General features: G+C 52.7%; 4 protein-coding genes across 4 annotated transcripts; 3 read left to right on the top strand and 1 right to left on the bottom strand.

Annotated features, from left to right (window-relative positions):
• V2A60_004274 (ras family-domain-containing protein) lies at positions 1–868 on the top strand (the record flags this gene model as incomplete). Its single annotated transcript, XM_083255595.1, has 2 exons — positions 1–105; positions 263–868. The coding sequence occupies 2 exons, from the start codon at positions 1–3 to the stop codon at positions 866–868; spliced, it is 711 nt and encodes a 236-aa protein (XP_083111721.1).
• Positions 869–3,512: 2,644 nt separating this feature from the next.
• On the bottom strand, positions 3,513–4,820 carry V2A60_004275 (uncharacterized protein; the record flags this gene model as incomplete). Its single annotated transcript, XM_083255596.1, has 2 exons — positions 3,513–4,702; positions 4,772–4,820. 2 exons carry the CDS (start codon positions 4,818–4,820, stop codon positions 3,513–3,515), a joined length of 1,239 nt encoding a protein of 412 aa, XP_083111722.1.
• Positions 4,821–11,031: 6,211 nt separating this feature from the next.
• On the top strand, positions 11,032–13,975 carry V2A60_004276 (chitin synthase class III; the record flags this gene model as incomplete). Its single annotated transcript, XM_083255597.1, has 3 exons — positions 11,032–11,109; positions 11,199–13,769; positions 13,838–13,975. 3 exons carry the CDS (start codon positions 11,032–11,034, stop codon positions 13,973–13,975), a joined length of 2,787 nt encoding a protein of 928 aa, XP_083111723.1.
• Positions 13,976–14,915: 940 nt separating this feature from the next.
• On the top strand, positions 14,916–15,813 carry V2A60_004277 (NEDD8-conjugating protein UBC12; the record flags this gene model as incomplete). The annotated part of the gene is made up of 4 exons (XM_083255598.1): positions 14,916–14,936; positions 15,073–15,160; positions 15,288–15,577; positions 15,661–15,813. The coding sequence occupies 4 exons, from the start codon at positions 14,916–14,918 to the stop codon at positions 15,811–15,813; spliced, it is 552 nt and encodes a 183-aa protein (XP_083111724.1).
• Between the last annotated feature and the right edge of the window lie 127 nt (positions 15,814–15,940).

Below are 15,940 nucleotides of genomic sequence, written 5' to 3' on the forward strand. Positions count from 1 at the left end.
ATGGCGGGCCGAATGGTCTTGTATAAGCTCGTCGTTCTCGGTGACGGCGGTGTAGGCAAGACGGCCCTCACAATTCAGCTGTGTCTTCAGCACTTTGTCGAAACTGTGAGTATCGCGCCACCTCGGCGCTGCCTCATCATCCTTCTCATCCTCTCTCTCGCCGCCCTCGCCGGCCCTCGCCGGCCCTCGCCCATCAGCAAGACATCAAGCATTGCATCCATTGACCGTGTCAAATCCGCTAACCATGCGTCCTCGCCCCCAGTACGACCCTACAATTGAGGATCAATACCGAAAGCAGGTCGTCATCGACAGCCAACCATGCATGCTCGAAGTCCTCGACACCGCCGGCCAGGAGGAGTACACGGCCCTCCGCGACCAATGGATTCGCGACGGCGAGGGCTTCGTCCTCGTCTACAGCATCGCCTCCCGCTCCTCCTTTTCTCGCATCAAGCGCTTTCACCATCAGATCCAGAGAGTCAAGGAGTCGTGCGCCTCGTCTCCCTCTTATCCCGGCTCCCCCATATCCGCCGCGACTCCGCAGCTGCCCGTTCCCATCATGCTCGTCGGCAACAAGAGCGATCGCGTCACCGAGCGTGAGGTGTCGACGCAAGAAGGCCACGCCCTCGCCCGCGAACTCGGCTGCGAGTTTGTCGAGGCCTCGGCCAAGAACTGCATCAATGTCGAAAAGGCCTTTTACGACGTCGTCCGCGTCCTCCGCCGCCAACGTCAACAGGCCTCTCGTCCCCAAGGTGCCGCCAGCGGCCGCAGTCGCACGGGCAACGGCGACATGGGCGGCCGCGACCGTGATTCCCACAAGTCACGTCGCAAGGACGGCGAGAAGAGCAAGGGCCGCTGTACCATTTTATGAGTGACTTGTCATGTAACGGCGGACGTGTGACTCTGCCACCACCAACCACCGGCTCGACCCGTGTACACCACCAACCACTCCCACCACCCTCCACCGCCACGGACGCCGCCCTCCGTCTCCCGCTCGCTGCAATTCTGGCCGCTGCCCATCAGATCGCTTCGATTGTCTCAGTCAATCCATCACTTGACTTTTTTTTTTTGATGGTCCGGTAGGCGGCAAAAATGGGCCGCGACACACAATCAGCCCCTCCACAACCCATACTCTGCAACATAAGAGACTCGGCAATGACGTCTTGTCAACGCTGCGTCTCGCATCGGCGAACGGCGTACAAACACTAAAAGAAGAGAAAAGAGAGAGAGGCATATTATATTTTATTGTTATATTGGGGCGCTGGGTTCTTTTTAACGACATTTACGTATTACGTCTATTCGCCAAGGTTGGAAATGTTTTGCCTCTGTCATTCAGTAGCCATTTGTGTGGGAGGCCATCAGATGAGCCCTTGCCATTTTTTTTCTTTTTTCTTCTTGTCCTTGTTTTGCTCGTCTTTTTGAGTTTTCCTTGACACGACTATCCTCAATCTACCCGTTTTACCTGTTTTATCCTCATACAGACCGATCGATATACATGGCTGAGTGTGGTTTCCTGGGACTGCATAATATGAAGCAATGGGAGGTTTTTGCGTTTGTTTTTTTTCTTTTGCCTAGTCCTTTTATTTGCTTCTCCCCTTCCATGTCTATACTTGCACACAAGTATGGTAAAGGCACACACAAAAAAAAAAGAGAGCTGCAGAGCGACGGGATATATATACTTGGTTAATGCCAAAGGACAACTGACATGTATCACAACAGTGTCGATGAATCATGTGCGTGTAACCATAGATTTGTATGTTAATACACCATCACACATACACACCAGACACTATGTCCATTTCTGTTTCGGTCTGTCTTTGTTTTCCTCTCTCTCTCTCTCTCTCTCTCTCTCTTTATATCAATTGGTTTCAATTACCGACCGCAAACGATACCGACGTGAACAAAAGCCGAAACAAATCAAGAGGGACGAGATTTCGGAGAGAATTTGAAAAAAAAAAAAAATTGACCCTAGTACTCTGAAATCAGCAGCCACCCGGCAGGGGTTTGACCAAAGAGAAAAAAACACACACACACACACACAAGCCCACAACTTGTGTGCGTGTGCGTGTGCATTGTAGACAAAATGCCACCGCGGTCAGTTCTTGTACCCGTTCGTCGGCCATCCTTCCAATAAGCCCATCATCTCAACTGGTAAAAGAAAAAAAAACAGGAGACGAGGGGCGGCGGCGGCGGCGGCGGCGGCGGGCAGACAAACGAACCCATGCAAGCCACATTCATACACACACACGCACACACGCACACACATACAAGTACAATTCCCATTTGTTCCTGTTCGTCGATCCGCTCTCCTTTCTCTCTCTTTGCGTCTCTCCTAATCACTTGGTTTCCCTTCCCTGTCCTCCTCCCCCGTCCATCCATCCACTCTCTCTCTCTCTCTCTCTTTCTCTTTCTGTCCCGTCCCCGCTTAGTCTGTATGCGTCTTTATATATGTAAATCAATGTATATCTACTGGTAACAGATTTTACAAAAAAAAAGAAAACACAAGAGAGAGAGAGAGAAACAGGGATGGAGGGAGGAGACGAGCATGGAGGCGGGAAAAAAGAAAAGGAAATTTGAGAAAAAAAAAACAAGAAAGAAAAAAGTAATATATTGTTTTCGATACACAATGTGTGTGTGCGAGTTTTCCCTTTTCTCCATGCGCACGCCGCCGCCGACGCCGACGCCGACGCCTTCATTACCATGTCACCGTCGGAAAAAAAAAAACACACACACACACACACGCATACACATACAGGCACATGAAAGAGGGAGAGGAGAGAAGAGAGGTCGGGGAAGGGGGAGCAAGAAAAAGTAAGGGGAAAAAAGAGAGAGAGAGGCGTAGAAAGAAAATAAAACAATATTCTCAATATTGGGCTCAACTCGGCACATGTGTTGTTTGAGCAGCCACCAGGACATCAAACACATGTACACTCACGCACATTCACACACATTCACGCACATTCACGCACATACACACGTGTGCAAATACACGCACATGCCACAAACGCACACACGCACGCATACACACGACAAGGAGGCAGTTGTTTGAAAAGAAAAAAAAACATGGGATAATATTTCTCTGTTGTCGGTTTCAGTAGAAGAAAAAAAAGACCGCTATATGCCCACCACAGAAACAACAAAAGAAAACCTGGCTCTGTAAAGTAAAAAAAGATAAGAAGAAAAGAAGAAGAGATAGAATGAAAGTGGTAGAAATAATGTCAAGATAATCAATATTTCCCAATTCGCATTCAGTATAAAATAAAAGAAGAAAAATGTTCGCTCCAACAGTATCAATATTGTCCGTCTGTGTCAATTGCGCCATGTCCATCCTTCTCCAAGTTTGAAGAACACACAAATGAAAAAAAAAGAGAGGGAAACTCACGCCCACGCTCATTCAAGAGCACGTTGGCCAAGACACCAACTGTCATGTGCCTCGGAAGAAGAGAATCAAGATATTTGCCTTGTCCTTTTCTCTCGTCATTTTCCCAATTGGTTAAAAATGGTCAAGTCGCTCGTTATTCCTTCGTAGCATGCTCGTCACCAAAAGGCCCGCCAGTCTTGCCAGTCTTTTGAGACTCGCCATCTCCCTTTTCCTCAGTAATCGCCGCCAGGTTCGCCACCCTTTCCGTGGTGCCGGGAGGGTCGGCAAACGGACTCGCCCCTCGGGCTGTTTGCTCTTGGGCAATGTGGATGGTACCAATGTCATCTGAGCTCACCTTGCTGACGAGTGAGGCGTTGGAAGACACTCCCGACAGGGAGCTGACTTCCTGCTTGGCGCCAAGGTCAATCTTCTTCAGCCCGCCGACCTTGACTACCTGGGCGCGACCCTGCGTGGCCGTGTAGGTGGCCCCGACGCTAAAGTTGCTGGCCGTGCTCTCAGGCCGGTTGGGGGGGGCAAATCGCTCCAGGTCAATGCTGGGAACAGGCGGCGTATTGATACCTGGCTTGACGCTGACGACGGTAGGCTTGGCGCGCAGGCCAGCCTGCGAAGCTGTCTGCACCTCGGCCTGTCTGCCGTAGATGGTTGAGGCGATGCTCGAACGCGGGGCGTACGAGGTTCTATCCGTCGTGGCCGAGAAGCCAGAGTAGGTCGAGTCGCGAAGGTTGCCGGGCACGAAAAAGTGCTCCGAGCCATTGGCGGCGTCGCTGTGGTTGACGGGGATGGGAGGTACAGGCGGCACCAGAACGTCAGGCGAGGTTGGGGTCGCGCGGTTGGTGACGCCGGGAATGTAGGCGATCTGAATAATGTTGGAGGCGCGGGTCAGGACAGTCGAGGCAATCGAGTGAACCGTATGCGTCGAGGCACGGCGACCCATGCTCGTCTGGCCGTTCTTTTCGACACCTCGCGAGGGGGTGCTGTCGGCTTCGTAGATGGAGCTTTGGCGGTTGTCGAGGCGGCTGGCTCGCTTGGGCTTGATGAGGAATCGCCAGACAAGGTAGGTGATGACGGCAATGACAATGATGCCACCGATAACGCCACCGGCTATAGGACCGGCACTGGGGCCGTCGTGGCCTTTGCTGCTGCCACTGCCGTTTCCCGAACCGCTGTTGGAGGAGCCATCGCTTCGGCAAAATGCTTTGGGGCACTCGGTGCAGCTTTGCGTGGTGAAGCCGCAGCTCTGTCCGCTAGGGCATGCTGGGCAGACGAGCTTCTCGCCCGAACTGCAGCCGACGCAGTTGTCTTGGCGGACAAGGAGCCTGGCAGCTGTTGGCCGGTCGGGTTAGCAATTTGCGGCCGCGTCCATGACAGAACTTGAACGGGCCCAAGACTTACAGTAGTTGAGCGAAGACAAGTCCTTGGCAGACTTCACTTGGCCTGCCATGTCTGTCCTGGATATTGAGGCGCGGACTGCTTCTTGAGAATGGGTCTGAGTACAAGGGCGTCGTCGAGGGACCAGAGCGGGCAGGTGTCGCAAGTCTGGTTCGCGGCAAGTCGGATGAGACGAGGTCAAGTTGCAGAGTGCGAGGCGAGCGTTGGCAAAATCGTTTACCGATAAAAATAAGAGACGAAGTGGCACAAATTCGGGAGTCAAGAGGGAAGAAACGGTGTAGTCGGCCAGCGATCGAGAGATGCGAAGGAGCAGGGGTTGGTTGAACGAGTGAACGTAGAGACTAGCTCTGATTGAATCGGGTGGACGAAGAGAAAGGGAGACTGCGGCTCGTGAATCAAGCGGCAGACATAATTGTCTTTATCGGGGTCGACCAAGGTATTTTGGCTGTATATGAGGCCCGGTGAGGTTGGTTTTGCGGCGGTGATGTTTCGGGTGGGATCGATGGAGGAGGAGAAGAAGAGCGGATTGGGGGTTCTCTGTGCCTGCTGGCCTGGGCTCGGCCTAAGTTACTTGGGTGCACTGGTTCTGAAGGGACGGGGCGGCCGCGTAGGTACATGTAGAGGTGGGCACCCGGAGAGGCTACAAGTATTTCCGAGCAAGACTGTACGGCGCATTGTGTGGTGGTTTGCTCGGAATGACCTGCGACCGAGTGCCTGTTAGGTGACTGTCCACCCAAGGCAAGTACCTCAAGTACCTGACGACCTGGCCAATAACTACTTGCAGCAACTGCCACTGGCCACTGCCCTTGAAGAAGTGTCAATTTTCAGCGCTGCGGGACCAGGGGTAAAAGCGCCTCTACAGGCTTAGTACTTACTTAAAAGGGACTAGACTTGGCAAGCCCAATCAATGCGGCCCCGTCCCAGCGCACGGTGCGTTATTTGCTGCGTCAGCTCCCAAGTACTGCGGACGACGCCGACGGCTATCAGATGCGCTGCAGAAAGCCGTGGCCGAAATGTTACTGTGCGAGGCCTGGCCAGGTCGCGATCCAGAACCACGGTACGAGGGCGCACTGTATGGCTAGCCCACCACCCCGGGCCGCAATACATCTGCAGGTGCGCAAGCAACAAGCTCTTTACAGGTACTAACTTACGGATACCTTGCCAGTGTTAGCACTGGGTGCTGACCTGTAAGTAAGTTAGTACCTAGGAACAGGCGTCCCTGGCAGGTTGGCACTGGGCGCACCGGCACCCTCGATTTGCAGCGCCGCCCGCCACGCAGTCTGCAACGGTGGTCTCGCGGGAGCGAGCCCACTAAAAAAGTCGTCTCGGCAGGCCGCACAGAAAAAAGACGCACTGCCCGTTTTCAGGTACCGTTTAATTTCAGACCGCCAGCGAGTAAAATCGCTGGATTGCTTCATTGTTCCGTTGAGCTTGACCGGTGCGCCCCAGCGGCATAACACACAGAACGCAGAAAATAAGAGAGGCCGGGTACTTGGGGGACTCTGTAAACATGATGAACCCTGGGAAAAGAAAATGATTGGACTGGTGGTGGCGTTGGTTTTATTATATTGCGATATTCGCTGCCGCGAATAGAAAAGCCACGTACAGTGTTACTGGTAGCACGACGCGAATGTCTGCATTCCAGCGCGCAGCCACGCATTTTACTCGTTATGCGCGTCGGTCAGCACGAGGCAGCAAGGTTGTTAATGTGCCCCTCTTTGCGAAAAGTTACGAATTAACACAACGCGCAGACATTCTGGCACTGTAGGTCCAACCTTGTCATTATTGCCCTTATAAGGCAATCTGGTTGCTGCCATTTTGTTTTTGTCTTGGCAGTTCCCCTTCTTTTTCTTTTCTTGCCCAGCATCTCATGCACAGACAAGTCAATGATGAAAATCTCATCTACTCGAGGCAAACTCTGTTGTACGGCCGGCTGTTTTGCGCTCTCTGTGATATAGACCCCGTAGTGTCATTATCATCTCCGGCAGTGACTACCTCTTACTGGGTAACTAATTAGTGGATGCCCCAACTACGTACTCCGTACTCGGTACGTTGCTGTGCCAGGTTGCCAGACCAGCAACGACCAGAGAGCATAGTGTGGCGCTTGAACAAAGACTGCAATGAAATGAGGAATGCCAGCCTCTTTTTTTTTTTTTTTTTCGTCAAGCTCTCTGGAATCCCAGGCGACTTGATCGAGGGCAAGAGATGGTAAGCGAAAAGCGTACGTAAAGTGGCCGAAATTGTAAATCGGTATTGCTAGTCAACTTCTGAAACGCGTCACGGACGACGGCATATCTAGTTGGAACTCGTAACACCCGCGTGGGTCGCGGCCTCGCAAGGCGTCGATCGCTAAACTCGGCGCATAATCAACGAATAGCCCGCGGGCACATGGGAAACTCGGGTGACGGCTTGTCTTATTCATGATGCAGTGTACGTCCACGGGTCGGCTGGATTTGCGACGACATTGATGCTACCCTAGAGGGTGCTTCGGGGATGAGACCAGGACCGGCAAGCGCAGAGACAAGACAGATTGGTCAATGGGTCGAAATTTAATATGAAAAGTAGCAAGAAGGCGCGTGTATCTATCGAGGGTCCTTGGCGCAAGTGCATGTGCACTGCTTCTGCTACCTATTGTGGTGTTGCACATGACTGGCACCGACTGTGCCCTCGACCTTGGATGAAAGAAGCATTGCGTTGACAATGAGCCCACTACTAAAAGCAAACACGACCCCCTCCAACGGCAGCGACGACTACTTACATCGGATAATCGGGCCACTGTCTCGTGAGCTTATCGGACCAAACTGCCGTGCGCCACCACCACCACTCACTAGCACGACCCGAAACGAGATTTCAGGTCGGCAAGTTACGCGGCGGACAGAGCAGCACGGGGCGGCAGCGCAGGATAGCGCAGCAAAGACGGACAGGACATTGGGCACCGGACGACACGAGGGCCGCCAGGGAGCGGCGGTACGAGTGATGAGCCAGAGTCTCATACTGTCCCCCCCCTCCCCCGGGGGCAGCACTGGGGCAGGCGTTTTACGAGACGGAAGCAGGAAACTGCGCATACTGAGTAAAGGGTAGAGGAAGAGGACCCAACGCATTTGCTCCCCATTGAGGAGGTGGGCTGCGATGCACTGTTCATGGGCCAGAGAGAGAAAGAAAAGAGAAAGAAAGAAAGAGGGGTGTGTGATGGTGTCTTGGGAGCGCAGGGACTCGAATGCGAGCCAGCGAGCCTGTACCAGCCAGTACAAGCGATGCCGTCAGGGCGCGCAGAATGGTCAAGGGTTCTCCTTGCCTTTGGGCATGATGATTGACGTGATACTCGTCGCGAGCCACTACCGCAGTTTGGCCGGTCGTCAACCTTGAGAAAGAAGCACCGCCCCGAATCGAAAGAGCCACAAGCAGCGAGTAGGAACAAAAAAAAAAAAAACCAAGTCCAAAGCTAATGCCGTCCGGCGGTGGCGGGGGCAGGCAGGGTCATGGTTACTATTTTTGGGGTCACTGCCAGGTTTGTCGGACAGGCACCTGTAGGGATCGATCCACCTTGGTCAGTCTGAAGGTTAAAAAAGCTTGGTTGCCTTTTTGTGCTTGTGTGTGCGTATGTGTGCATGCATGCGGGTGTGTGGTGTATATCAGTATGTGCCAAGTTCCAAGTTTTGCGTGGGGCAGCCACTTGAATTCTCGGGTTATGTTTTTTTCTCCTTGGCCCTGCCTTTTTGCCGCGACAAATCGGCGTCGCGATTTAAAAAAAAGTAGAATTTGGCTCCGGCACGGTGACGAGGCCTCGTATATTCAAAGGGGGGGGGGGGGGGGGGGGCGGTCCCGGTTGCGATGGCGCAAGTGATGGGCAAGCACGTACTAATAGTATGGAGTACGGATAATAAGATGGGTAGAATAATACCGATTTCTTTTAATCTCTTCATCTTATTCCTCTCTTTGCCTATGACGTGGGGTGATGGATAGCAAAGCCAGACAGATAAACAGCGGGATGCCGCGATACATGGGAAACATGATGGAGAGGTTGAAACGGTCTGTTTGATTCAATCGATTCCAATCTGAGCTCATCAAGCCGGCGGGAATAACAAAGACTTGGGAGCATCAAAGAAAAAAAAAATACTGAAGAAAGCAGACAGAGTTGTACGGACTGTACAGCCTCCTTTGGCGCGCCGTTTAAGTATAGTTTAGTTGGGACGTACCCGCGAGGTACCAGTAAAAAGTTAGTGTAGCTAAAAAAAGTAGCAGCAAAGTGGGTTTTGGTTGGCGGCAACATCTGGCTCAGCCTCGTCTGTGGCAGGTGAGGCAAAACCAAAAAAAAAGGACAAAAATAGACAATATTATCTGCAAGACGAAAGAAGAGGCAAGAGTAGACCCCAAAAAATAGAAAACAGAAAGAGACGACAAGAATAGGGTGTGAGCTTTTTTTTTTTTTTTTTCCAAATTCTTGCAGGAATGAGCCTTGCGGCTGCTGACGTCGCTGGGTCTTGGGTGTAGTTGTGGAATTTGAGGCGGTTCAGCCAGGGGCTGGAGGACAGACAGACTGGACAAGGAGAGGCGAGGACAGGCTAGGACAGGACGGGGAGAAGGAGAGAAAGGGGGGGTTGGTTGGCTTCAAGAGTATGGAGTAATGGGCTGGGGCATGTATAGTCGTGTTATTAGGATGAACAAGAGAAATACGGAGTAGATGATAATACTACAGCATTGAAATTGCACCCGTTTTGCTTCATTATACATTGAATGTATAATTCGTTCTTGATTCATCATCTCCGCAGATGACAAGAATGCGTCAACAACCCAAATTGCTGCCGCAGACTTTGGCCTCTTTCCCCCTCCCCCTTTTTTTTTTCTTTTTTAAATCCACGATGCGAAGCGAGCCGGGTACAACAATTGTTGCAAGTAGTGGAGGGGTGATGGGGTCTCCACAGGGGGCCACAAGCATCAGACAAGGAGGACGTGGAGGGAAGGGAGAGAGTAAGTACTTGGAGAGGGAGGTTAGTTGGCGGCTGCGAACCTGCACCAAGGTACCTGTGAGTTAGTACCTAGGATTCAGTCTTTGTTCATTCCTCGACGGAGAATTTGTTAGACATGGAACGGGGAATTTTTATTTTTAATTTTCAAATAACTGGAATTGACCTTTTTACATTTGAGGGTATTCTTCCTTTTTTTCAAACCCTCGTCTATTTTATCCCATTTATCCTTTGCCTGCTTCAACAGGGGGAATAACCAAAGAGGCTGGCAGGCTGGCTAGGTGTTCACCAGGCTTTGCCTCGCAGCCGGCTGCAGCCTCGCTTGGTTGCTTGGGTACCTACTCCGTAGGTACTTACCTCGCCCCGAAATACGCCCACCACCACCACCACCAACACCGCTACCCGCACCCGCTAATAACGTTGCGCCCCCCCGTCCATCCGTCCCGTCATACCTCTACCTACGTATCCGCTAAGTACCAAGTAATGTAGCTTCGAGTCGAGGTACCTCGCCTGCCACCACAAACTACCCTGAACCTTGTGTACCTGTCCAACTGTCGTCGTGTCGCCGCCACCGTCTTGGTCGTTTGCCTTGCTTGCTCCGAAACATCAACCCTTGCTAACCAAAACGCGCCAATGCTTCTCACTGCCCTCTTTGTGCATGCTGTTCCTTTTTTTTTTTTCCTTGGTCATGACTGGTTTCCTATCCATCATCCCTTTTTCCCTTTTCTCAACCGCTTCACCCCCTACATATCTATTAGTTTTTTTTTTTTTTTTTTTGGTGATTCCTTCTCCTCTCTCACCTTGTCCGTTTTTCCCACTTGTCCCCAGATTCCAACCCTTGTACCTTACCGGCTCTGCCCGCCGCAACCGCCTTTTGTTATTGTTGTCCTGTACGAACGACTGGCGTCATACACACCAAGCGTACCACCTAGCCAGCCCGCTGTCCCGCCAGCCAGCCAGCCTGTCACGCCAGTCACGTCTACCGCTTACCAGTACCTGGCAATCTACCTTCCCAGGTGCCCATCCGATCAGCTGCTACTAGCTTCCCACCTTACTGCGCCTCCTACCAACTACCTCCTAAACCTGCCCACCTACTTACGCGGTGCACAACAAAAACTACGGATATTCCAACTTCTCTTCTTCCTTTTCCATCTCTGCATACATCGATACGCAATCTTCACAACCATCTCACCTCGCTTCCTGTGCCACCGCCATACCTTGTTACGCGCGCGCCCACGACTTCTTTATACGGTCCCAGCATAGCGTCCCTGCTCGCTCCCGGGAGCACCCCTAACCGCCATGGCATACAACGGCCAAGGCCACGACTACGCTGGTGGTTCTGGCCACCAGCTCAATGATATGCCTCCGGGCGGGAACGTATGTTTATTGCAGCCTCCCTTCTCCTCTCACCCATCTGGTCGTTCTTGTTTAACTGACATTTCCTCGTCATCCTTGTCCTCGTCCAGTATCATTTGCCCCCCCACGAGCACGAAGAAGAGGCTGGCCGTTACCTCCTCAACGAACAGCCCGGCTCCGGATACGAGCACGACCGCCTTGGTGCGCCTCAGCCCATCGATCGTCCTGTTTCCACCTACAGCTTGACCGAGTCCTACGCCCCCGGTGCCGGCCAGACCGTGCCCCAGCCCCATCAGCCCGGCGGCAGCTACGACAACGGCAGCTACGGCCAGTACGCCGGCGCCGGCGCCCAGGGAAGCCAGTACGTCCAGGAACACGACTTCCCCTACGGCCGTCCCGCCTCTACCTTTGAGGACGAGGAGGAGAGTTGGATGCAGCGTCAGCAGCAGCCCGGCGGCTTTGGCCGCGGTAACGGCGGCGGCCTCAAGCGCTTCAACACGAGAAAAGTCAAGCTCGTCCAGGGCTCCGTCCTCTCCATCGACTACCCCGTCCCCAGCGCCATCAAAAATGCCGTCGAGCCTCGCTTCCGCGACGTCGAGGGTGGCAACGAGGAATTCATGAAGATGCGCTACACGGCGGCCACCTGCGATCCCAACGACTTTACCCTCAAGAATGGTTACGATTTGCGCCCTCGCATGTACAACCGCCACACGGAGCTCCTCATCGCCATCACCTACTACAACGAGGACAAGGTCCTGCTCTCCAGAACCCTTCACGGCGTCATGCAAAACATTCGCGACATTGTCAACCTGAAAAAGTCAACCTTTTGGAACAAGGGCGGCCCCGCTTGGCAAAAGATCGTCGTCTGTCTCGTCTTTGACGGTATCGAAAAGGCCGACAAGAACACCCTCGACGTCCTCGCCACCGTCGGCATCTACCAGGACGGTGTCGTAAAAAAGGACGTCGACGGCAAGGAGACTGTTGCTCACATCTTCGAGTACACCTCTCAGCTCTCCGTCACCCCCAATCAGCAGCTGATCCGCCCGACGGGCGAAAACGCCCAGAACCTGCCTCCCGTCCAGTTCATCTTCTGCCTCAAGCAAAAGAACAGCAAAAAGATCAACTCTCACCGTTGGCTCTTCAACGCCTTTGGCCGCATCCTCAACCCCGAGGTTTGCATTCTGCTCGATGCCGGTACCAAGCCCAGCCCTCGCTCCCTGCTCGCCCTCTGGGAGGGCTTCTACAACGACAAGGATCTCGGTGGCGCCTGTGGTGAGATTCACGCCATGTTGGGCAAGGGCGGCAAGAAGCTCTTCAACCCCCTAGTCGCCGTGCAAAATTTCGAGTACAAGATTTCCAACATTCTCGACAAGCCCCTCGAAAGCTCCTTTGGCTACGTCAGCGTTCTGCCCGGCGCCTTTTCCGCCTACCGTTTCCGCGCCATCATGGGCCGCCCTTTGGAGCAGTACTTCCACGGTGACCATACCCTGTCCAAGAGTTTGGGCAAAAAGGGCATTGACGGCATGAACATTTTCAAAAAGAACATGTTCTTGGCCGAAGACAGAATTCTCTGTTTCGAGCTGGTCGCCAAAGCTGGCCAGAAGTGGCATCTGTCCTACATCAAGGCCGCCAAGGGTGAGACTGACGTCCCCGAAGGCGCCGCCGAATTCATCTCGCAGCGTCGTCGTTGGCTCAACGGCTCCTTTGCCGCCACCCTCTACTCCCTCATGCACTTTGGTCGCATGTACAAGAGTGGTCACAACATCATCCGCATGATTTTCCTCCACATTCAGCTCCTCTACAACATCTTCAACCTCATCTTTACCTGGTTCTCTCTGGCTTCTTACTATCTCACCACAACCGTCATCATGGATCTCGTCGGCACACCCGTCGTTGGCGGCCAGGGCGGCGCCGAGCACCACGGCTGGCCCTTTGGCGACACGGCCACGCCCCTGATCAACGCGCTTCTCAAATATCTCTACCTGGCTTTTGTTATCCTGCAGTTTATTCTTGCCCTCGGTAACCGTCCCAAGGGTTCCAAGTTTACCTACATTGCTTCGTTCATGTTATTTGGCCTCATTCAGACGTATATCCTGGTGCTCTCCGGCTACCTGGTGGCCCGCGCTTTCAACACCCCCCTCTCGGAACAGATCAAACTCGACTCTGGTAAGGATTTCGTCAACAGTTTCTTCTCGGGAGAAGGAGCAGCAGGTGTCATTCTAATCGCGCTCGTCACCATCTACGGTCTCTACTTCCTCGCGTCTTTCATGTACCTGGACCCGTGGCACATGTTCCACTCGTTCCCGTACTATCTGGTTCTCATGTCCACCTACATCAACATCCTCATGGTCTACGCCTTCAACAACTGGCACGACGTGTCGTGGGGCACCAAGGGCTCTGACAAGGCCGAGGCTCTACCTTCTGCCAACGTGACCAAGGGTGAAAAGAATGAGGTCGTCGTCGAGGAAATCGAAAAGGAGCAAGAAGACATTGACAGCCAGTTTGAGCAGACGGTGCGCCGTGCCCTCGCACCCTTCAAGGAAGCCGAGGAGCTCGAAGCCAAGGATGTTGAGGACTCTTACAAGTCATTCCGTACCGGCTTGGTGGTTTGCTGGTTGTTTTCCAACATTATTCTCATCATTGTCATTACCAGTGACAACTTTAATAGCTTTGGCATAGGGGTATGTGTCTTTGTTGCTCTCTTTACATCATGCTCATTACTAACTCTTTTTTTTTTCCTTCGTTACAGAAATCGTCATCTGTTCGTACGGCCAACTTTTTCAAGTTCCTTTTGTATGCCACTGCGGTTCTTTCGGTCGTCCGATTCATGGGTTTCCTGTGGTTCCTCGGCAAGACGGGTCTCATGTGCTGCTTCTCGAGAAGATGATCTCTAACACTTTTGCGTCATGCTTTTTGCGTCATGATTTTTGCGTCATGCTTTTGCTTTTTGCTTCTTCATAGTTTACATCATGTCTGGAGGGAGAGAGAAGAAAAAAGTTTTTGGCCCGGTTGGAAAGCACGGGCTGGAGGCTGGAGCGGGCATTATGCATGGCGATGGGGCTCCGAGGCGCCTCTCGTCACTTGCCAGGGTGTGTATTTTTTTTTCTTGCGAATACCTTGTGTTCATAACGGTTCGTACTAGGTCCTAGATTGTTCTATTTAATATCATGAATTCGGTCCAAAGTGCAACAAAAGAAACCTCGTATGCATTCACAATCATTTTGTTAATAGTACTCATCATGGCAGGTACAACTCTAATAAACAAGACTGGCTGTGCACGTGCAATCCTCCCCAAACACGAGCACACCATATCTTATCAGCGACACCAGAGATTGCCTAATCGGGCGGGCGGTGTCGTGGGCTGCCGCTGGCCTAACCGTTGTGGCTGCCCATGACGAGTTGGCGGGGCGGAAGAGCGGGCGGGCGGCGGGCTCTCTCTCATCTCGCAAGAACTCTATAACCTCTTCTTACCACACGACACCACCTCTCAGGCTGACTTTTTCTTCTTCTTTTTTTTCTCTTGCAGAAGTTTATACGTTTTCTTCTTCTTCTTCATCTCTTTTCCTTCTTTTTTTATACGGAGCGGGATTCATAGCAGGCGACACAGACTACCCTCGCGATTCCAATTACGATTTGCACAACCCCCCCCAACCGGACGACTTGCCCGCGACCGCAAACGAAGGGGAGCACATCCACGAAGAGACCCCAGCGAAGAACTCCCAGCAAAGTAGCCAGGGCCGAGTTTTCGCTACCTACCCGGAAACACCTTGGGGGAATATCTAGCGTCTCTCGTCGCTCAGGGTTGAGCGGCTTGATTCGTAGGCAAGATGTTGAAGATTTGGTCCATGGTATGTTTTGGCGGGGGGCAAAGGGGAGGTTTCTGCCTAGACGCCCCCCCTCCTTCCTCCCCTTGGCGTCTAGTGTTGCTCTCCCGGGATGTTTCGTCACTGACCAAGAGTTTGTTGTTGTTTGGCGGCGACGCAGAAAAAGGAGCAAAAGGATGCGGAGAACGCAGAGGGCCAGGGGGGCAAGAAGAAAAAGGTGACGGCGGCGCAGCTGCGCGTGCAAAAAGGTGCGGTTTCTCCCCCTCCCCGAAAGAAACATGCCGTTCGCCACCAAAAGGTCGGAAGAATGGGGTTTTTTTTTCGCAGACAAAAACAGGCGGTGCGTTGGGGGTTGCTAACCAGTTTTACTGGCAGACCTGTCGGAGCTCTCCCTCGGCCAGACCATGACGACCGAGTTTCCCGATCCCGACGACATCCTCAACTTTGTCCTGACCATTGATCCGGACGAGGGCATGTACCGCACCGGCCGCTTCACGTTTGACTTTGCCATCAACCAAAGCTTCCCACACGAGCCGCCCAAGGTGCTTTGCCGGGAAAAGATTTACCACCCGAATATTGATCTGGAAGGCAAGGTCTGCCTCAACATTCTGCGCGAGGACTGGAAGCCGGTGCTGAATCTGAATGCCATCATTGTCGGACTACAGGTATGCATGCGGTCGAGTCCCGTAACTTTGGCCCCCCTTTTTTTTCTTTCCTTTTTTTAACAAACGACTGACGGAATAAACAGTTTCTGTTCCTCGAACCCAACGCTTCAGACCCGCTGAACAAGGAAGCGGCCGAGGACCTGCGCAACAACCGCGAAGGCTTCAAGCGCAACGTGCGTACGGCCATGGGTGGCGGCTCCGTCAAGGGCATTCAGTATGACCGCGTGCTGAAATGAATGAGGAAGAAAAAGGACAGATGCTCTCCCCAGTGTTGACATTTTGGGAAGGGGTGGGGAGAGCGAGCCATACGAATCATGAAGATGCGAAGCGGCAGACCAATTTTTTTTTTTACAATTGCTACCA

Source organism: Cordyceps javanica, chromosome 3 (assembly GCF_051103115.1).
Source record: "Cordyceps javanica chromosome 3, complete sequence".
In the NCBI taxonomy this organism is placed as follows: Eukaryota; Fungi; Ascomycota; class Sordariomycetes; order Hypocreales; family Cordycipitaceae; genus Cordyceps; species Cordyceps javanica.